At 53.2% G+C, this 20,455-nt stretch overlaps 6 protein-coding genes across 6 annotated transcripts; 3 read left to right on the top strand and 3 right to left on the bottom strand.

Annotated features, from left to right (window-relative positions):
• Positions 1 to 1,284: 1,284 nt before the first annotated feature.
• POSPLADRAFT_1055092 (hypothetical protein) lies at positions 1,285 to 3,071 on the top strand (the record flags this gene model as incomplete). Its single annotated transcript, XM_024480602.1, has 3 exons — positions 1,285 to 2,185; positions 2,234 to 2,353; positions 2,413 to 3,071. The coding sequence occupies 3 exons, from the start codon at positions 1,285 to 1,287 to the stop codon at positions 3,069 to 3,071; spliced, it is 1,680 nt and encodes a 559-aa protein (XP_024341270.1).
• A 210-nt stretch (positions 3,072 to 3,281) lies between these two features.
• POSPLADRAFT_1073917 (hypothetical protein) lies at positions 3,282 to 7,419 on the top strand (the record flags this gene model as incomplete). The annotated part of the gene is made up of 14 exons (XM_024482652.1): positions 3,282 to 3,872; positions 5,041 to 5,472; positions 5,530 to 5,933; positions 5,985 to 6,087; positions 6,137 to 6,160; positions 6,213 to 6,323; positions 6,389 to 6,490; positions 6,546 to 6,730; positions 6,788 to 6,877; positions 6,935 to 6,963; positions 7,022 to 7,082; positions 7,133 to 7,179; positions 7,239 to 7,356; positions 7,408 to 7,419. The coding sequence occupies exons 1-14, from the start codon at positions 3,332 to 3,334 to the stop codon at positions 7,417 to 7,419; spliced, it is 2,259 nt and encodes a 752-aa protein (XP_024341269.1). The 5' UTR covers positions 3,282 to 3,331.
• Positions 7,420 to 8,251: 832 nt separating this feature from the next.
• POSPLADRAFT_1180107 (hypothetical protein) lies at positions 8,252 to 9,738 on the bottom strand. Its single transcript, XM_024488726.1, has 4 exons — positions 9,655 to 9,738; positions 9,412 to 9,601; positions 8,998 to 9,353; positions 8,252 to 8,944 (listed from the first exon to the last, which is right to left on the bottom strand). The coding sequence occupies exons 1-4, from the start codon at positions 9,718 to 9,720 to the stop codon at positions 8,462 to 8,464; spliced, it is 1,095 nt and encodes a 364-aa protein (XP_024341268.1). The 5' UTR covers positions 9,721 to 9,738; the 3' UTR covers positions 8,252 to 8,461.
• A 915-nt stretch (positions 9,739 to 10,653) lies between these two features.
• Positions 10,654 to 13,484, top strand: POSPLADRAFT_1137091 (hypothetical protein; the record flags this gene model as incomplete). Its single annotated transcript, XM_024484756.1, has 7 exons — positions 10,654 to 10,890; positions 10,939 to 11,084; positions 11,134 to 11,563; positions 11,619 to 11,862; positions 11,914 to 12,155; positions 12,216 to 12,733; positions 12,785 to 13,484. The coding sequence occupies 7 exons, from the start codon at positions 10,654 to 10,656 to the stop codon at positions 13,482 to 13,484; spliced, it is 2,517 nt and encodes an 838-aa protein (XP_024341267.1).
• Positions 13,485 to 13,711: 227 nt separating this feature from the next.
• On the bottom strand, positions 13,712 to 16,319 carry POSPLADRAFT_1045507 (hypothetical protein; the record flags this gene model as incomplete). Its single annotated transcript, XM_024478779.1, has 14 exons — positions 13,712 to 13,898; positions 13,954 to 14,361; positions 14,421 to 14,548; positions 14,599 to 14,654; positions 14,707 to 14,748; positions 14,807 to 15,274; positions 15,298 to 15,381; positions 15,404 to 15,485; positions 15,544 to 15,693; positions 15,755 to 15,808; positions 15,871 to 15,906; positions 15,966 to 16,046; positions 16,073 to 16,136; positions 16,195 to 16,319. 14 exons carry the CDS (start codon positions 16,317 to 16,319, stop codon positions 13,712 to 13,714), a joined length of 1,965 nt encoding a protein of 654 aa, XP_024341266.1.
• Positions 16,320 to 17,407: 1,088 nt separating this feature from the next.
• POSPLADRAFT_1032808 (glycosyltransferase family 1 protein) lies at positions 17,408 to 19,529 on the bottom strand (the record flags this gene model as incomplete). The annotated part of the gene is made up of 11 exons (XM_024476887.1): positions 17,408 to 17,633; positions 17,786 to 17,856; positions 17,918 to 18,049; positions 18,090 to 18,176; positions 18,220 to 18,472; positions 18,528 to 18,577; positions 18,631 to 18,711; positions 18,777 to 18,977; positions 19,035 to 19,200; positions 19,252 to 19,408; positions 19,463 to 19,529. The coding sequence occupies 11 exons, from the start codon at positions 19,527 to 19,529 to the stop codon at positions 17,408 to 17,410; spliced, it is 1,491 nt and encodes a 496-aa protein (XP_024341265.1).
• Between the last annotated feature and the right edge of the window lie 926 nt (positions 19,530 to 20,455).

Raw genomic sequence — 20,455 nt, 5'->3', positions numbered from 1 at the left:
CTGGGTTGATCCGCCGCGCCATAAAAAGTCAAGTGTACTTTTCCAGCGCAGACAAGGTCCTGCCACAAGGCAGTCGATCGCTAAAGCCTTGTGGCGGGCGGCATTGTGGCTCGCATGACGGTGGCTTCTAGACATGCAGATATATAACCTTTGCTTTGTTCCTCACCGGTACTCTTTGCTCCCTTCTTTCTCGCGATTCACACTGTGGTCTGTAGGTCTCTTTCGCACAGTTCGTTCCATATTTGAGACTCATACACAGCAGGCATAGAATATGTCCTGTTCTACGCCAAAAATAATTGACCAGACCATTCGCGGTAGTCGCCTCTTATTGAACTCATCACTTGACTCCGAAGCGCTCGTACGCGAGGTCGCCATTGGAATACTCAACCCGACCCGACGTTGCTTTTTCATATGCTATGATACGATTAACGACGGGTCGCCGTTTCATATGCCGTGTCCAGGAAAGTAGCTGGAGGCTCCTTACGTAGTACACTCATAGTACTGAGCGCTCCCCAGACTGATTGTGGCTGAGATGTTGATTGCACAACATATCATAATTGCGATTCGATCTCGATCATCACGATACTCTAGCGAGGAGTCAGGACGCGGGATGGATCCTTATTTGAGAACGGCTCCTTCAACCTCTGCGAAGGGTTCTTGCGGTAGGGTATCTCAGTGAATCGCAATGGAAGTCTATACATTTTGGTCACTGGCGGCACTGTTCACATATCGTCAATTTCTAAAACCATTGTCGTCATGGTATCGCGACCACACACAGCATCGATGATGAATGGAGTTCATAGTATTTCCAACGCTAGCAATGGACTCATCCTAGGTGAGCATTTTGAGGGCGTAGACCTTGTTGGGTCTGTAAGATCCACGTCTTGGGCGCTTTGCTTTCTTAACACAGCGCACCACCCCTGGATGGACACGGACAGCTCGAGGCTAGTTTGGGCTTCTTGTTGCACGACTTTCCAGTAACCTTGATTTTTAGGAACCGTCATTTGTGTTGATGATTTTTCTGAGTATGACGGTACCGTTGTCACTCGTGCTAGACGAAACCCACGAGGAGGCCTCCGAAACAGCATGCCGAAACGCCACCGCCGATGGCTGCAGGCACAAATCGGGGTCAAAGCGTTTTCTTTTGTTGTCGGCTAATGGCGCTAACGTTCGCTTTGATTTGACGCTGGCCTAGGAAGAGTTAAATATAAAAGCCTCTCAGTACTCTTCGGACAGCGCCTCTGCATCTCACAAAGCCACACTACTGTCCTCCAGCGATACGCCATGGAAGTTGACCCCCCTGACGCGCAGCACGTGGCTCCCAGCATTCATTCTATCGCGTCGACCTCAGATCCCACCGTCGAGAGTGAAGAAAGAGTCCTCTCGTCACAGATAACGCACATGATTATTGACGAGGTCTACAATCTCACGGGTTTAAACGGTGTCAAGACATGTAGCCTGGTCGCCGGCTATGGTTGGCTTTCTATCTGCCGAGGCATCATCTTCCGTCGTCTCGCCCTCACGCCATTGACGGACACCAAGGAGCTCTACGAGATCTTCACGGAGGAGAGACTACTACCCTTCGTGCGCAAGTTGGACATCAGGGGACACCTGACATATAACGCAGAGGGGGAAGAGGACACATCTGGGATGGGCGAAGACGGCCTCCCTGATCACTCGTGGATCACTGCTCTCGTCCCCTTTCTACAGAGGCTGAATTACGGCCCGAAAATCACATCTATAAAGTTGTACGACCTCGACTGCGGATGCATGACATCAACCACCCTGCAGTTCCTGCTTTCTCATTTCTCCTCCATTGCAAGACTGCATCTCTCCTCGGTCAATTTCCGGAATGCAAATCAGTTCATCCGGATACTAGACTCTTTTCCAGCCCTCCGCAGCCTTAAAGTCAATCGTACGGAATGGGGGACACTCGCAAACGCGACTGAGGGCCAGCTCACCAAGAGAGCGCCGCTCAGGTTAAAGACTCTTCGCTTAGGTCCTACTATCGGCCGGTATTCGCCAGTTACGCGATGGCTTTGCGGCCAACGCGAACTTCTGGTCATTGAATACGCATGGATCGTGTGGGAATATACGGAGCTGATGGACGTTGTAGAGTTGATCAGGGTCATCGCCCCTTCCTTGAAAAGGTTGAAATACATACAATCCATTACTCATTCGAATTGTGAGTACACGCGGCTAGGTGGCACTAGTTGTGTACTGACTTCAATAGCCGATTCTGAACTTATGCCCAGTGTCCGCGAGGCCCTAAACCGGGAATTCAACACGACTGAAGCATTGGGACAAATGCTCAGCGGTTCTCCGTTCATATTTCGTCGTGAACCCGAAACTTGTGAGCCTCCAATCTCTGATAATGGATCGCCATGTCTAACCGAAGGGTATGTGACACAGGGGACAAAAACGCCGGCGATCGGCTTGAGGACGACGAACCTGTAGATTCTGACTTCGTGAATCAGTTGATGAGGGAGTGGACGGTCCACAGAGACGAGGGCGAGGTTTTACACCAAGCCATGGCGCATTTGGCCGAGGCACCTATCCAGAACAGTGCCATTCCCGATCTGAACATGCATCTCATTTGGTCCCGGCTGGCTATGGCCAGTATCAAAATGTTCTGTCAGCTGGTCTCAGTGCAGGCCCGACACGTCTGCCTCACGCTCGAGCTCGAGAAACTGGTTCCTGGAGAGACCGAGTGGGCTCTCGTTGACGACATGTTGGACGCTGCCAGCATGCAGGGGCCCACTGGTGGCGAATGCGTCTTCGAACTACGGTTCTGCGGACCGCTCGTACAGGACCTCTTGATCGAAGGTCCCAGGATCGAATTTGAAGGTGGCTCCGAGGACGAAGGTGTCTCCGAAGACGAAGATGATTATGCGGACGGAGGTATTTCCGAAGACGAAGATGGTTCCCAGGGCGAAGATGACTCCCAGGGCGAATACGCCTCGTTGACCTCAGTTGAACAAAAGCTGCCCATAGTGCACCAGCGAGGTATATGGATTGTGAGCGAGGCGGATAGCACAATCCGATTGACCCCTTGGTTAACGGCGCAGTGAAATGAGGTTAAGATATATGTATCTCGGAATAGTGATTGTGTTACATGATGGTATCGGGCCGTGATAAAGTGCATTTGTGACCTTAAATATACTGGTGAAACCGGCTGTCATCGGGACACTGCATCAGTTGAAGTCGTGAATCTATAGGCGCCCAGCCACACACGTTCCGGTTTGGGAATGACACCACCATTGGTCTCAGCCGTTACCTCTCTCTCCTGTGCTACGACAAACACTTGTCTTGTACACCAGTCTTTAATTACATGGCTCCAAGGAAATCTAGCGCTTCCCCGGCGTCGTCCAAGGCGAAGAGCGTACCGTCACCACCTCTCAAACAGGGCACGCTTGGCTTCGCCTCCACGAAGCGTGCAGCATCGACCAATAGCCTAGCGAAAGGCAAGGTTGCCCGCCCCGCACCTAAACGGGCGCGCTCCTCTACGGCTGAGGAGCGCTTTCAGGATATCATAGAGATTGGCGATAGCGATGTCGAGCTTGAGCCCCTCTCCTCCGAAAGCGATATTGCGGAAGAAGACGTTGGCCGTATGAAGGCAACGAGGCCGACGCGGACGTCGACCGCGGACGAGCAGCGTGTCCAGAAGAGAAGGCGTATCGGGACGACGGAAGTGTTTGGTTCTAGGGATGGCGCTGAGAACGCTGAAGGTAGAAGGGGCGCCCTCGGCAAGAAGGCGAACGGTGGAGAGGAGGTAGCGGAGGTGACGAGGAAGGAGCGACTGGATCCGGCCGACAGCCGCTGGATATCGCATTACGGGGAAGTGAGAGAGCTCATGGGCAACTTGGAACCCGGTGAGTGCATGCTTCTTACCGCATGTTCAAAGTGCATGTTCCAGAGCCGACTATATGCGGTCCCCGCATACGCGTCGCAGCTCCGAACAGTGATTCTTGACGTCGACTGCAACATATAGCAAGGGTGTCCTTCCATGATGTCTGGTTATATGCGCGCTTGTCGCCCTTGGTGAAGCATGCTAGTAGCCATGCTGTGTTCATGTGCGCCCCGTTCCGACGACTTCTGTGCAACGGTTTGTGGTTACAAAACGGATACCGTCTGACATCTCTCGCTCTCTTAGTACATGGGAAGGGCCAGACCATGATTGATCATATCCTTCGCGTTTTTGACCTGTGAGTGGACCATGTACTTTGCTCGTCCTTTTGGCCCTAATCAAGTACGGATGTCGTAGCTCATATGATTATGGTCCTTGCATTGGCGTAACACGACTCGAACGCTGGGAGCGCGCAGAAGCGCTGGGTTTGAAACCCCCATCTGAGGTGCGTACTACAGTCTTGATGCCGTATGGGGTTGGTAACTGTGCATAGGTGAGGGATATCCTGCTGACTATAGAGGGTGGCGAGAATCCGCGATATTCGGAATGTGTCTTCTTTGGCGAGGTCTAGAGTTCGCCCGCTCCATCGTCAGTCTCTCCTCATCTGCTCTGATACTTGTCTGTGCTCTGGTGGTCAATTCCTACTGTCTACTGCTGTATCATATGTATGCGCAACTATACCCTCTATTGCCAAAATGATTGCGGTACTCTGGGCCCTAGTTGCCTAAGGCGGCCGCTGCTGGGACATCAGCTGTTTGAGCACATTTAATCACCTCTTCGGTGCCGCGAGGAACGTGAAGTACCCACGGCTCCTAGCAGGTGTTCGGTGCGTATTTATAGCTGCAACTAAGTATAGCGAGACGCTGTTGTGGTACTCAGCAAGGCATCAGTTTCTGTCGCGGCCAGACCCTTGCTCCCCGCACGTTAAAATTAGAGAGACGAATGCGTATCTCCGCAAAGCGCGCTGTACTGCTCGCCTCTTCTCCACATTCGCTCGCTTTTAGCGTCGACTTACTGACTCCACAGGACCTCGTCGATGTCTTTGTCTGACGGTTCCAGTGACTCCAGTCACGGACCCATCATCCACAGACCGCAGCCGTATCCTTACGAAACCGCTCAACGTCCATTCGAAGGGTCCCCCTTTGCGCCTTCGCCCAGCAATGCCGTCAGACCCACTGCCTCGCAGCCTGCGATTCCGCTTGGCTTTGCTGGTCAGTCGTTTGCGACAGGACTGTCAACCAGCGTGCCCAACCCGCCCGCCACGTTGACGCAGCGTATCAAAAGTGACGTGCGTCGCGCGGTTGTTAGCGTAGGCGCGGAACCCGGTATCGACCCGCGACGGGCTTCTGCAAACGTGCACTATGGATACATTCACCAGCAGTGCGATATTGAAGTCATCGACTACTCCCCGGACCAATGCAGCTTTGGACACATGAAGAATCAGCAGCTGATCGAAATGTTGCAAGATTCGGCGGCCAGCGAGAGGGAGCCATGGGCGAACGTACGTTGGATAAACATCGGGGGTATTAGCTGGGACGTCATTAGCGCAATGGCGCTGCGGTATGGTGAGGATCCTTTCAACAGGTATCATTCGGGCTAGTCGTTGCTGAGAATAACGATAGACATGCATCCTCTCGCCATCGAGGACCTTATTCATCAACATGGGCGTGCGCGGTCGAAGGCCGACTACTATCCTAAACACTTGTTCATGCGTATATTGTGCCACAGACTCGCTCCAGACGACGATATGTCCCTCGATGCCTCACTGGGACATGTTCCGCTTGACCCGTCCGCTATACCCCGCACGGCGTCTCCGGAACCCATGGATATGGATCACTACGACGAGAAAGGTCTTGAGTCCATGGACGAGGGCCGGACGATGCACAACAGTCCCGGTGTGGGAGCGAAGGACAAGGGCATTGGCGCTAGAGATGTAGAATCATCCCCAGCGGATAGACCTGTGCGCCCCAGACCCGTTGCACGCCATTCGTCATGGTCCTCTACGCTGCTCCACTTTGCGAAAAAGGTCAGCATCTGCTCGGGATCTTTTCGCGATATGCTCATCCCTCCTGGACAGAAACAACAACATGCCGCGGACTGGAAGCTCATCCAGAAACTGAAGCGGGGCGAGCGCATCAACGTGAAACTAAACCCAATATCTATCTTCCTATTTCGCGATGGTGCGCGTTTCGTCCTGACAGCATTACAAGGTAACTGATCTACGGATAGGGACCGTCATCTCTATATCGCAAGGTAAGAGTGCGTATGGCGTAGCATGAGCGGATTAATAACCTCGGATCGCAAGATCCTGAGGTCGACTTTACAGCACCCATCCGCGATCGTTTACGCCAGTCGGATACTAGTCTGCGGATGACTGCGGATCCGTCTCTTCTTGTTGAGAGTCTCATCGATCTCAGTGAGTCCGTTCGCTGTACCATAATCTCCGCGTGAGCTCATCCCACTAACACCGACTTCTCATAGTCGTCGATCAAGCGCTCGTTGTAGTTGAGGAATATCAGGGCAAGATACTCAAGATCGAGAAGGCTGTCTTATTGAAGCCTGACATGAAGACTGTCACGTCATGTGCGTCTTGCACCCATACGTATTGCCATCTTCCTTGCTCAACTACGTGCATTAGTACACATGCTCCAGGAAGACTTGATTTTGCATAAACGCACGCTTGAGCCAATCAAAACCCTTGTGAATGGCCTCAGGCGGTATGATGCCGACCGCGCTGCCGCTATCGCGCTGAAAGAGGACTTTGGACAAGATTCCGCAATTCGCCCTGCAGGTTTTATGAGCGACAAGGCGCGAATATACCTGGTAAGCACCACGTCTCAGCTCGTGAGAACCAATCTTGATGAGTTGCAACCTATGCAGGCGGACGTCTATGATCACTTGGAATATATACTGAACAGTCTGGACATGTTCGCCAGCGTGAGTGACAACCTGATCAACTACACCTGCAACGTAAGTTTCAGTCGCCTTCATCACACTGACGTCTTGGAGTTGACGCATACATTCCAGATGGTGTCTTATCAAATGAATGAGGTTATGTAAGTACAGTAGCCGTCGCGAATATGCTGCTGTGACCTGATCTACGACGTTCGTCAGGCGGCGGCTCACACTCATTACCATGATCTTCTTGCCCCTCAGCTTCCTGTCTGGGTATTTCGTGCGTGCTCTTGAGTCACCCAATTCTGGCCGCCTCATTGTGCATCACAGGGTATGAACTTCTCGATGTGGTCAACAGGGAAGCACACCGACGTCTTGTATGTGTTCACATGCTTTGCATCCTGTCGTTCTACTAATATTGCACCGTACACGCTAGTTACTGGGAAGTCTCGCTCCCTGTAATGGTCGTCCTTTTGCCCATGTTCATGATGCCGGATCTCAAGCGGATGTGGCACTATGCAGAGAAACGGGTCATCAAACTGCATGTGAATAAGGTCAGGAGAGGCCCATCAGCTCACTTTTGGGTCGCTGATAGGTTTGTCCAGGATGCGCAGTGACATGAATGATTCGCTGGTAAATGCTGAGACGTCTATACCCTTACCTGGAGGATATTTTGGATTATGGGCTTCATGTTACATTCTGTACTATATATCAACTCATGCCCCTCCTGTTCACAATGGACATATGTTCATGGTTCTCTAATGTACTCTGCTATCAATCTGTGAAACACTATGACTGTATCATCACTGAGCATCAGGGCTGTCTGTACCTTTCTATCCGATGTTGATCACCGCAGTGTCGAGCATTATTTCAACATCTCAAGCCACTTTCTTTGTGCTGTTAATTATATATGTTCTACATGCTATGAGACGCAATCTACCATGACAGAACGCACAACAAGCAGTTGAGGAACATAACACAATCATTGACAAAATGGAACTAGGCATTGCTAAATATATGCACCAAGACATTGAAGAGATGACCACAATCTATTTGCCAGCTCCTCCAATCTACCAAATGATAGAGTGAACAGAACAAAGCAAAAAGAAAGTGAGATCCCCCGACGACACAAGCCGGTACTGCAGTGGCAAGGTCATCGAATCTCCGGGTTGCAAGCAGAGCCCGAAGACAAGGGCGGCAAAAATTAGATAACCAATAATGGAGGCGGTGCCTCCATAATAGTGGTTAAACTATTAAGAACAGATACTACACTTGATCTAAGCCAAAAGGCCAGAGTGGTAAAGATTCACGGTGTCTGAGCGCAGCTTATATAGGGCGCGCGAGCGTGCGCACGGACCAGCGGTTGTTTGCGCAGCTGGAAGAGCGCTAAAAACACGTACCGCGTCTAACCCTGCCAGTGGAGTGTATGGAAGAGAACTCGACTGCTTATTGGGTTGCTCGCCAGGATGCACAAGGTTGTTTGGAAAATGACAACTCAGAGCTAACAATACATAAAACTCATAGCACGTAGTATCACACACACTTGTCAACACACAGTACAACGTTACATCCAGTACAGCATGTGAACAACACTGACGGTTCGACGTTATACACCCATCCTCAACGTTCAACCCTCGACAACGGACTGAACGGCAACTGCTAAGCCCGCGCCGTTAACGCAGTCTCTAAAGCTTTAGCGTTTGCCTCAACCCAGGACTCGAAGCCCTTCGCTCTTGCTTCTACTATCGTTCCGAGATGTTTCGCGCCTGACTCGATCAGTGCCTCGAGATGTGGGAATAAGCCGCGGCCCAGAGTCCCGGCGGGCAGCTGGTCTACGCCGTTGATGCCGACGGTGATCTTACCGTGGCGGGAGCCGATGACGCAGCAGTCGTCCCCCTCGTGCGCCGGGAGCGGGGCCGCATCTGGAGCTATGTCGGGGGAGATAACGACGAGCATCTCGCGGTCGGTGCCGCGCGTGATGCGTGCGCGCGCGGCGAGCGCGGGGAGGAGCTGGATCCCGCTGGATCCGCCCTGCCGGCGGAAGGCGATGGGCCCGGCGAAGGACGCGGGGAGGAAGACGGTGATGTTGCCCGAGCGCGTGGATACGTCGAGGTCTACCGAGCGAGTAGGCTGCACTTCGACCTGCGAAAAGTGTCAGGGTCGAGTGTAGCTCGAGCAACGGCGCGGTCACGTACGAGGTTCAAGTCGAGCCTGCCGTGCCGGCTGGAGACCATCACGCGCCCGTGCGCCTTCTTCTCCTTGTCCTTGCCTGTGCCGGCGGACTGTGCGCTCGAGTCTACGACGGCGAGCTCGAGCTTGATGTTGCCGTGCCGCGTCCTGAACGCGGCGTTTATCTCTGACTGGCGCTGCTTCCTATGCTTGCCTTCACAGCCTGGCCCCGAGTCTGAGTTGGGGACGGCGCCGAACGCACGGCGGGCATTGCGCGCGTGCTTGCGGTCGAGGCGGCGTCCGCATTCGGAGATCTTCTGGCGGTTCCCGTTAGAGCCTTTGACAGACACAGGTGGGAGGAGAGGGTCGACGAGGTAGGTACCTGGGAGGGCGGGATGTCAGGGGTGTCCGGGACGGACAGGGGATACTGGAACCCTCACCGGAGATGGCATCGTGTTTCGAGAAAATGGAGAGATCATTGACGAGCTGCTTGTTGGTGGGCTGGAAGACGGCGCTGGAGGTGCGTACAGGCTCGGGCGCGGGTGCTGCCGCAGAACGGTGTGGGTGAACGGGGGGCGGCGCTGGCCGAGCAGCCCTCACACCATCATAGGGCGGCGGCGCATCGTCAACCTAGAAGTGCATCGTTCAGAGCCTGGAGAATGCCGCCGAAAGACGACGCTTACTAAGGCCGCATTGCCCACTGTCGCAGTATCCTTCTTCTCGAGCTCGATAGGGTCGATGATAATCATAGTAAAGCACAATATTGGAAAGTGAGAGTGAAGAGTACTGCCCGTATGTAGGACGCCGATGACGAGGATCGTGAGGAGAGAGACGCGTCCGGCCGGCTATATGACAAATTGACTCGATAGGAGCGCAGCCCGCAGCAGACATGGGGCACAGCTAAGCCACACCTTGTGCAGGCGAAGCTGTCATTGTCGAGTTTCGCTCGCAGCATGTCTGATATGGCATCGCTTCGAGCACTCTCAAGGGCAGGGTCTGTGACAAGTGATTTGGGTTATGCGTTTGGCGTGGTGGGGCAGTGCAAACTGCGTACTGCGTGTTAGTGGACCGAAGGTGCAAGACAAGAACTACCACAGCGATGCAGGCAGAGGAATCCTAGCAGCAGAATTCAATCCTGGGTCATTTAAAGAGTCACTCAGGCCTTATTGACAGAGCCTTTCAGCGACGCGGACGGCGGAGGATCATGTCCATAATTGACAAGACCGTGCAATCAAACGCCAGTATTTCTTGAGATTACTTCAGTCTTCAGCCTGATACCAGCCCCAAGGAGTAGCCAAACAAAACTAGCAACAGCCAATCCAGCGAGCCAAATATTACGATTGCAAAAGAATAGGACAACTTCGCGGGAGGCCATAGGTGCGACCGGTCGACCGCCAGTGTACGCGCTCACGTGACGAGCGATTGAGGCGTTCGTGGTACGCGGTTCGACTTTATCTTCGGTTGGCTAACATTGAAGCCTACAGGTCCCTTCGAACCTCCTCGCGGTCATTAAGACGATTCATACAGGATAACAAGAGCAGCCAGTATAGCTTGGCTCGCGACAAACGCATTGCAGCGACTTCACTAGAACGACCACTACCTCAGTGTCAGACTTGTCTCAGCGCAAACTTATGTCCCGGTGACTCGGAAGAAGCTACAATCTACAGAAATAGCAGGCCATCATGACTACCCCGAAGAAACTGGTGCATTGGGCCCTTGACATGTCTTTCTCCGGTTTCGGGTCACCACTCTCAGACGCCTCGACGGAAGCCAACTCCTCTTCAAGTCTCCAATACATTAACTCTCAGCTTATTGCACATGGCTTCACGCACTCGCCTGGTCTCTCACTTGACGGCCTGTCAAAGGAGGACACGGACAAAGTGGTCAAATGTTTGCTGGGCATGCTGGGTCAGAGAGTCGTGAGTACTGTTCGACCATGTGGCATGCTGTTGTTTGATCGAGAGCAGGACGACATGTCCCGCACAGAGGATTTGACGACGAAGCTCAGGACGCTGTCGTATGACCATGAGCGCATGATGTCCATGTACCAGGCAGCCACGGAAAGGGCCGCCAATGCCGAGCGAGAGATGAATGTCCACAAGTCGCGGCTTGCGTGCGTCTGCCTCACTTCTATTGTCATGCATGGCTTCACTCTTCTGCAGGGCGACGACGCGGTCGTTACAGTCGGCAGAAGCCGCCCACAAGCACACTACCGGCGAGCTGCAGCGTACCCGCACCACCCTCCAGGCCCTCCGCACCGCACATCAAGCTGAACTCAAGAAGCTCGAGAAAGAGAAGGACCGCATGGTGGACAGGTGGTCCAAGCTCGCGGACGTGCAGTCTAAGCTGTGCAATGCGAGCAGCGGCATGCGCTGCGCGAACGCTGCGGTTATTGATGCCCCTGACGTGCAGCTGCGCGGGAAGGGCCAGGGCTTCCTCGATCTCGCGCTTGAGCAGGCCGAGCAGGCGCGCAAGGAGCTCTATGACCAGAACCGCAAGCTGCGTGGACTCATTCTCTCGGCGGCGAACGAGATGCAGGGCGTGCTGCACGCGACACGCACTGCGGTCTCACCAGCGGAATTCCATGACGATGTGCGTTTTACATAGTAGAACATTAGCGAGCGTTGCAGCTGACTCGTTGTGTCAGCCCGTGCCTCTCACGTTCACGTCGCTCTTTACGATGCCTCCCACAGAGTCTGCGGGTGATAAGCTGTCTTCCCTTCTAAGCTCCCTCCGGGAATCGGTCGCACAGCTGTCAAGAGCGAGCGAAGGGCCCAGAACGGAAGCCACTGCATCCCGCGGTGGTGGCCCTGCTGAAGATCGCAAGCCGCATGACACCGCAGAAGTCGAACGTCTAGAGACTATCATCAATGCCCTGCGCAAAGAACTCGGTACGTCAGGTGTCTTCTCGGTTGATACCAAAAATAGACGCTTTGTTGCAGATGAAGCTCAGAAGCAAGCGTCCACCTATGCAGCGCAGACGCAAGAGCTGTTTGATCGATTTGCGGCTGATGAGAGGCTCATGCAGGGCGAGGTGGGCGAGATGAGCGTTGATCTGATGACAGCGCCACAACGAGATGAAGAACGAGCTCGACTCGATGCGAGGTTCAAGGAACTCGATGAAGAACGGAAGAAATTCACAGAGGCTGCGGTCAGACTCGGCAGAGAGAAGGCAGGACTAGAGGTAATCTTTTTTGTTCTCATTGTGTATATGCCTGCAAGCTCACTCATTCTCATCGTATAGGCGGAGCGCATTAAATTCCTGGAGGAGAAGCGGACATGGCAAGTCGAGCAGATACTAGCTGAGTTGCCCCCCACCCCAGCACCAACCTCGTCCTTGGTGGATCCTGTGCCACAAGAAGCCCCCGCGGCAGCTCCCTCACCACGCAAATCGGTTCGCAAATCGCCACGAAAACCAAGGGCTTCAGGCGGCTTAAAGAAAGTTAGGGTCTCAAGGCGATCGTCTGGCCTGGGAGTGGGACTCGGCCCCGTCTCCCCCAAGAAGATCACGCCCCCGTTCGAGACGGAAGTCATACCTACCTCTCCCTCGAAACAGGCTCCCGCATTCAAGACGAGTATTGCCCTACCGCAACCGCAGCCCCCACTGCGCGCGCCAGTTTTCGTGCTCCCACCTCCGTCGCCAGCGTCTTCGCTCGACCAAGGTGCTCGTCTCTCCTCATCGTTGATACCCCCACTCCCAGCAGCATTCGATATACCCCCAGCACGATCTGCCCCTTCCATGACGACATCTAAATCTGAAGAGTTGTTCGGTGCTCTTGAGCCTGAGCCGTCGACGACCATAGCGACCTCGAGCAGCGCCCCGACATTAGGCTCAAGCGCATCAGCGCCTGCCCCAGTACCCAGCACACCAGTTGTCCGCAGGCCGTTCCCAATGGCAAAGCCTCTCGCTGCTGGTCACATGAGACACGCGTACTCGCCCGTGAAACCCAGTCCTCTCAGTAGAATTCTCATGCTGGCGAATTCACCGGACAGCCCGAACATCGATCGCCCGCTTCTCGACGCGCTCACAGAGGATGCCGAGGAGGATTCGGACGGCTCGCCGACCCCTGCTCCTACTGTGTCTACTCCGATTCCTGCAATGCCTCCACAGAGGAGTCTTGCTGCAGAGTTAGGTATAACGGAGGACGACGAGAATCCGCTACGGGATAGGGAAGCACAAGCAAATGTGAAGTCCAAGGCAACAGGACCGGTGACAAAACTGACAGCAAAGGGGAAGGGGAAGGCCAAGGCAGAGCCCATGCCAGTGTCTCGCACTCGACCTGCCGTCGCGCTTGAGAAGGAGAACGTGAATCGAGCGAAGCTGTCATCTGGAGCTGCAAGCACCACAGGTACGGCGCAAGCTGCTCCTGAGAAGAAATCAGTAAAGGCGCCACCAAAGCCATTCTCTCGTTCCAAGGTAGCGGGAAGGCCTCCACCTGCACGAATCGGTCCCAGACGCGTTCCCATCGACAGCGCGGAAGCGGCACACGTGGGTCCTGGGTGGAAAGGCTGAGCCTCGCGGTCTCTTCCTGGGACTTGGTTTATGTTCATTCTTATACCACACTCGGTATCATGCGCTATGTATGTTACAGATGTTCCCATGTACATGCCATAAACTGTTGTTAGTACATCCGTGTATCGCGGGATATCTACACGCCTTTCTGCATCGTCAACACGGCTTCCAGGCCTTGGCAGTTTGCGCGAATAACCCGTGTAGGGTATCTATGTCGACCAGTACATTCATGCGGGTACCATGAAGGACGCGAAGTAGTTGTCGATGTCTAGAAGATGATCAAACGGTGCGACCATGCCGATGTATCCATCGGGTCGAACGATGACGATGGCGCCATGAGGATCGATGCCGTAGGCTTCATACCCTCCTCCTGCACTGGTGCGCTTGTACATATCCTGGTCGTCTAAGAGGAATCTGGACAAAGCATATCAGGATCGGGTTTGCCTCGTATCCATGAAGATGAACGTACTTCGACCAATGTGATCTGAAGAGTGGCGGCGCGTCCGTGTAGTTGGAGTATTTCTTCTTCGCGGAGCTCACGGAAATAACATCGAAGGCGGAACCGTTGCTCTTGCCGAATCGTTTCAAGAATCCCTCGGGCTTGTCCATCTCTTCCGCCAGCGCTCTCACCTTCTTGAGTTGCACCTGGTCGGTGGTATCACCGGTAAAGACGACGACCTTGAAGCGGGCATCGGCTGGGAGAAGATCTTGCATTTCCATCGGCTGACAGTCAGCGGCGCGGACGAAGACGTGGGGAAGCATTCTCTGCCCAATAAGCAAGTTGCTCGCAACAGACTGGTGCTTGGGGTTGACGATGGTAGAAGGCTGATAGTGTACGCCGATGCCGCTCGTGAAGAGGCCAAACGTCTGGAATGCCCTGTCGCCGAGTATCATGGGCGGCTCGCTCTCAGACAGAAGACGAAAACATATGCGTACTCCATGAACTCCTCGTGAGTCACACCATCCTCGCTTCCCTCTGTCCGTGGCTTCCCAGAGAATAAGGCTGCAAATCTCTTGTCGAAGCTGATCAGGTCTTGGGCGTACTTCCGGCGCTCAAATTCATACTTGACGGCCGTCAGGACTGAGGATAGAAACCGATCCGAATGATGCTCACCGTCTTCAAGAGCGAGATATCAGCCCAGCCACGAAGGACGTGCGCGAGTTTCCAAGCTGCAAAATTACATTCAGAGGCAGTAAAGCAACAGACGACAAGTTGGCGCACCCAAGTTATGGGTATCGTTCATGCTTGCATTCATACCCTGACCTACGACAACGTTCATCAGACACAACGGTCAAATATAACGAATGACCGAGATACGTACCCGCTTTTGGCGAGTGAGTATGGCAAGCATCACCCGCGATTAGAACGCGCTCGTGCACGGAATACTTGTTAGCTACTCTCTGGCCGACTATCGCACACGTCAACTTTTGTATTACGACGAAAGGAGAGACCGTACTTATGTATAGGGTCCACCAGTCTATTGGATGTGAAGTTGACATGACGTAAGGGTAAAGGGACTTGTTTGCGACCTCCATGATTTTCTCGGGTCCCACTTTGCTCTTGTCTACTCTTCCTTTCGAATCGAGTACATCCTGGTCCGCAAGCTGAATGTATAGGCGAACTTTATCACCTTCGCGGGGAATTATCATGCAAGACCCATTGTGCGAATGGACGGCGCAGCGGTTACGGATGTCCGGGAAATCCGTGTCTGGGATGAGATCCAGGACGCCCCAAATGTAGTCTGATTTTCCAATGTCGGCGATATCAGACGAGGCTTTCGGCCCGAGGTCTGACGGGACAAACAAACCGTACCTGTTTGTTCTCCCTCCATAGTTATACCAAACTCCTTTCGAATCCAGGAATGCGCGCCTGAGGAAACTAGATTATCTCGTGGCCCTGAGCTAGTAATCATGCATACCATCACATCCCACAACGAACTTGGCATAGACGATCTCCGTATCGGATTTGCCTTCGGGAACTTCTAGGTGCTTGAGAACGACCTGTTACATGCGTAGTTGTCAGCTGCAGTCGATGCACTGTCACAGATGCGTGAGACACCTTGGCGGGGTGGGATGAGGGGTCCCTGAGCTCTGTTTCATTCTGCGAGAGCTCAATGAATGTCGGCATGATGGGTCTTTCGACATGCACGCCTTTAGAAGCCATCGAGTCTAGAAAGATCTGTTCTATGCCACCCTGATGCAGCGCCATCTACACGAGAAGACATTGCGCAGTCAACCAAAATGCGGAATGAGCGCACGCCAGAGCATACCTCGAAGGGCCATCGAGCAGTGGGAGCGGTCACGTCGGCTGCACGATCAGTACGCTAGGTCACGAATAAGTATAGCTGCATACACGCAGACACTGACCGCTCGTTTCGGAACTCACTTCAATACCTCCATGAGGGCTCGGATTGTAGAATGCCTTCAAGAAAGACATGTGACTATGCTGTAAACACTAGGCGCCCTTCCCGAAGGACTTACCGCCATATGCACTTGGACCGCCTCTTTAAACAGCCGATCGGCTAGCCCGTAGCTCTGCAAAACGACGCTTGTCCCTAAATCCTGCAGTCACCTTAGGAGGGACTCACCTGGAACACTTCGACAATACGAGGTTGAATCCCATCTGCTTGCCCTGCCGTCACTTTAGCTGGCCTGCGATGTTCTGTGTGTCACGAACATCATATGCATAATTTCATCGCAGCCAACTCACCGTTGATCAATGATGCGTACGTTGACACCCGCATGGGACAGCGCCATGGCGCACATAAGCCCTGCAGGGCCAGCGCCGATAATGAGAACATCCACATCGCTTTCCTTCGTGAGCGAGATGGGCATGTCGGGTCTGCGTGGATAAGATGTTTTGATCTACAGTCCGCTGACGCCATTTTATACACGTTGGGCGCTGTCACTATGCAGGTACCGTCCTGAAAAGGATGAGAATAATTGGCGCAAAACGTGTGAAGGCACGATATTGTAAGGGAAATGCGGACCTTGTTGTACATGTAAAGGGGAGGACCTTCGCACGACAGAAGCACTAGCGAGTGTTTACTTAGGGAAAACTTGCCTGGAGGCAGGAAAATGGCAGATGACACTGCCCGCTGATGGGTCTCGCTCTGCCTGTGCCGGGTCGCCTAGACGTTCAGCGGAGCTAGGGTTACTTATTAAAGGCAGAACTTCACCGCCGAAGCACTAATTGTACAGTTGTGTATCTGAATTTGGTGACACAAGAGCATGCATGCTGCGGTGGAGGGACAAATCCTCCATACCCGGCGGTCCCGCTTGCATGCCGGTGTGGTCTGTTATCAGATTAGGTATGCTCACGTTCCAGTAGAGTTGACACTCACCATCAACGAAGCCGCTATACCTTCCCAGGGTTGCAGATGACCAAACTTCTTAACCTACCCGTCTCGATTTGGGAGATACTTCACGCAGCAATACAAACCCTCCGTTGATCGAGGCGGTAATTACAGACATGCAGAGTAGCTTGTCTAACCTATTGTCGGTGATGGAGCTAAGCGTACCGCTGGAGTGGACGCATAAACCCATCTCTTGATCGATGTAGATCGAAGCATCAGCTAGTCTTCATGAATGCTCGCATGTTTTATCGCCAGGCGTGGAAGCCCAGTTCGTATTCTCACAGACTTGTAAATGAGTTCGCGTACGCGGCAACCATTGCTCCAACGTGGAATCTTCGGCAGCGTCCAACGATACCCAGACCTGGTACGACGTCCGGGCTTGACGGTTAGTGATTAAACGACGGCTTACGGTGCGTGCACGTGCTGTATAGGAAAATGTGTCATCCACCCAGTCGTTTGGAAAACAGTGTCAGTGTACGAATGTTTCCATGGAGAATTGTTTGTTCTCGATTCGTCAGGGCTCCCATCGACTTCGCGCGCGCACGCGGACTCCCCATATATGAATGACTATATAACCGAATTCATAAACGACTCTATGGTGCGACGCGATGCGCCCGCTTTCGACCACGCTTCTTCGGTCTTCTGCTTGAGCTTCAACACGTTATTGCGCTTATGCATGCCGTCTTCGCCGAACGCCTTCTTGAGGATGTCCTTAGCCTCAAGGCAGAAGGCCTCGACAGTACCAGTCGGAGCCTTGCCTGTTGAGTGCCGGTCCATTCCGAGCTTCGAACAGCTCGTATGCAACATTCAGTCCATGGGACATGTGAGCTGCGTTGGTTGGTTGATCGAAAGCGAATGGCCAACAGATCCTAATCGGGCAATGGCAGGGGACGGAGAGGTGTACTCAGCCAGCGTATGGGAACAAAGTAGAGAGGAGTTACTGACATCGGCACACCCGCGCTGACAGCTTCTATGACGCTGTTATGGCCCCCGTGGGTTACGAACCAGCCCGTCGCCTGTTGGGCAAAACAATACTCGTAAGAATGAGACCTACTAAAGCAGGTTGACACAGCTCACAGAGTGGCTGAGAACTAATTGTTGGGGCGACCAAGTGGTCAGTAGGCCGTGTCCGTAGTTATTGATTTTCTGCACAACACTGTTTGGGACCGCTGCGTACCGCACCGCGTGGCTCATGATCTGCATCGTAGTCTGTTGGTGAGGCGATGCACGATGAGGCACATAGACTCACGAAGGGTATTCGCATTTCCACGAGAACATCAAGAAACGCCCAAACCTTCTCCGGTTCTGATGGCCAGTAGACCGTTCCCAGGGAGAACTAAGCACCATCGTGAGTCTCCATATTCTTCGAAAGGTCGTACGATGCCACAAACATAGAGCACGGAACGTTCTCCGTGCGAGCTGAGTGTACTCTCCAAGAAATCTTCAATCTCCACAGTATCTCGACATTGTTCTCCCTCGAGAGCTCGAGCTTGAGCACCGCAAGGAATCATAGGTCCGCAGAGATGCACACTACGAGACGTTTGGGCGAAGTGTTTCTTGAGTGCTGCGGTTGTTTCGGGTTCGTAGCAATCGGATGTGGCGAGGATCACCCCATCGCATGCGGCAAACATACTGTGTACGACAGACCTTCCAGGTCTGATACGATCAATAGCATATTTGGACGTACTCGTATGCAGACAGGAACATCCCGCCGAGCATGGCGTACCCACCAAGTAGCTGCGAGACCCATTCAGTACAATCGGGCGTGTTGACGTTGATATTGAGCTTACTGTTTGTGGCTGGAACTCATGGTCATACATCGCCGGCAGCCCCGGTATCTTGAGCAGTGACTTTTCGCATTTGAACAAGATCTGTGACAACAAGTATAAAATTAGAAAAAACCACAGTCTCTGTGCAAACAGATATAAGCACGCACTTCGGCGGTAGCAGCTTCTACTGTGATCCCAGACCGCGCCGCCTCTTGCTCTGCCTTCGCGCGAAGATTACCTGCACCTCCTTTGTCCGCGGGGCCGTAAAAGCGGAATATCACTGACGCCGCGCCGGCAAACCATACAAAGACTTTCACCGGCTTCTGGCTCAGTCTCCGTACGGCTTCGAGAAGGGGTCGTCCGTAGAACTGCCATGCACGTGTTGTTCATATGCAATGCTTCGAATGGCCATGACATCAACTCACATCGATGATGACGGCATCTGGGCTAGATACCGCCTCGACGCAATGTCCTGTGTGCGCACACTTCACCGGTTCGCCATTGACAAGCTGCTCGTAAGCCTCCGCAAAAGATTCATCAAGCACTTTATTGTCGAGCGCATGACGTCCGGTGTTATGGAGGGCGATTACTCTATATTGAAATATAAGTAACATGTAGATGACTGGTCTCGGAGCGACACACCTAATGTCGTCCAAAAGAGGACCATCGGCGCTTTGCACGCTTCGTCGTAGCTCTCTTTTCACTCGATCATAAAACACATGTGTCGTAAATAGAGTGATGATCGCTGGGCGTGTCTTGGCGAGTCGGACCGCCAAATTGCAGAGCGGGCGAGTGTGTCCTACCCAACGCTATCTTCTTACAACATACACAGATGGTGGCAGAAGTCACTCACCCCAGGCCTCGTAGGCAAAGAGAACAACGTGGGCGCGTTTCACCGATGTAATAAGCGAGATTGGCATCGTCCAAGAAGTGGAGACAAAGGGAAAAGGGGGGTTTAAGGGAAGCTTGGGAGCACCGCGTCCATTACATATCCTTCCGGAAGATATACCACAGCTTGGCGAGGCCGACGTACGGTCTCGTCCAAGCCACGATCGGTATCTTCAGTAGGACGGGCCTATTATGCTAAAATCAGCTCCTGATTCTGTTATGCATTCCCGCGAACAGACCGGCCGGGACTTCATCTCAACCAGGGCGCATGGTCACGGAAGTGCCCTGAGACTTGATGGTTCCTCAATGGCATGAACAGGTCGTATGACGAGATGAGGTCCAGCAAGAAAGCTGCAAGATGAGACCACTTCAACCACCGTATGGCAGGTTGTACTGCGGAGGGGACATGCTTTAGTACACTCGTCAGGGAAAAATGGTAGCCGGGTCCTTGGACAAAGCTTGAAAATCAGGTCTCGTTCGATGACACGGATGGATTGACCGCGTGTGGCCCAGAATCGCGAACATCGTCCGCATGTTGACTCTCGAAGCGGGAAGCACATGCCGCCAGACCATCGAGGAACTTGATGACAGCTCCGGGCGAATCTATGCACTATCAGAGCACGCCATTGCATATGATTGCTTGACTGTTGCTGATTGCATAACGGGGCCGCGGTAGTAGACAACATAAACACCGCATCCTCGTTCAACACAGAGTGCTCTCATGTTGCGAAGAGAGAGCCAGCGCAACAAATCGCTCGCTCGCTTCAGCCCGTGAGTCCCAACCTCGGCAGATACCTATCAGCGTGTGTCAGTATCTGTGTGTAAAACAAATCACGCATGACTTGCCCGTCGTTCGAGATCGCTGGCACCATACACCGCACATCCACGTGGATGGAAACGCATCATATTCGGGACGTCGGTGGACTCACCCTTTGCGCGCATAACCTTTTTGTGCTCA

Source organism: Postia placenta, assembly GCF_002117355.1.
Source record: "Postia placenta MAD-698-R-SB12 unplaced genomic scaffold POSPLAscaffold_4, whole genome shotgun sequence".
Taxonomy (NCBI): Eukaryota; Fungi; Basidiomycota; class Agaricomycetes; order Polyporales; family Adustoporiaceae; genus Rhodonia; species Rhodonia placenta.
The sequence above is the reverse complement of the archived record's forward strand: the minus strand, read 5'-3'. Positions and strand labels throughout refer to the sequence as shown.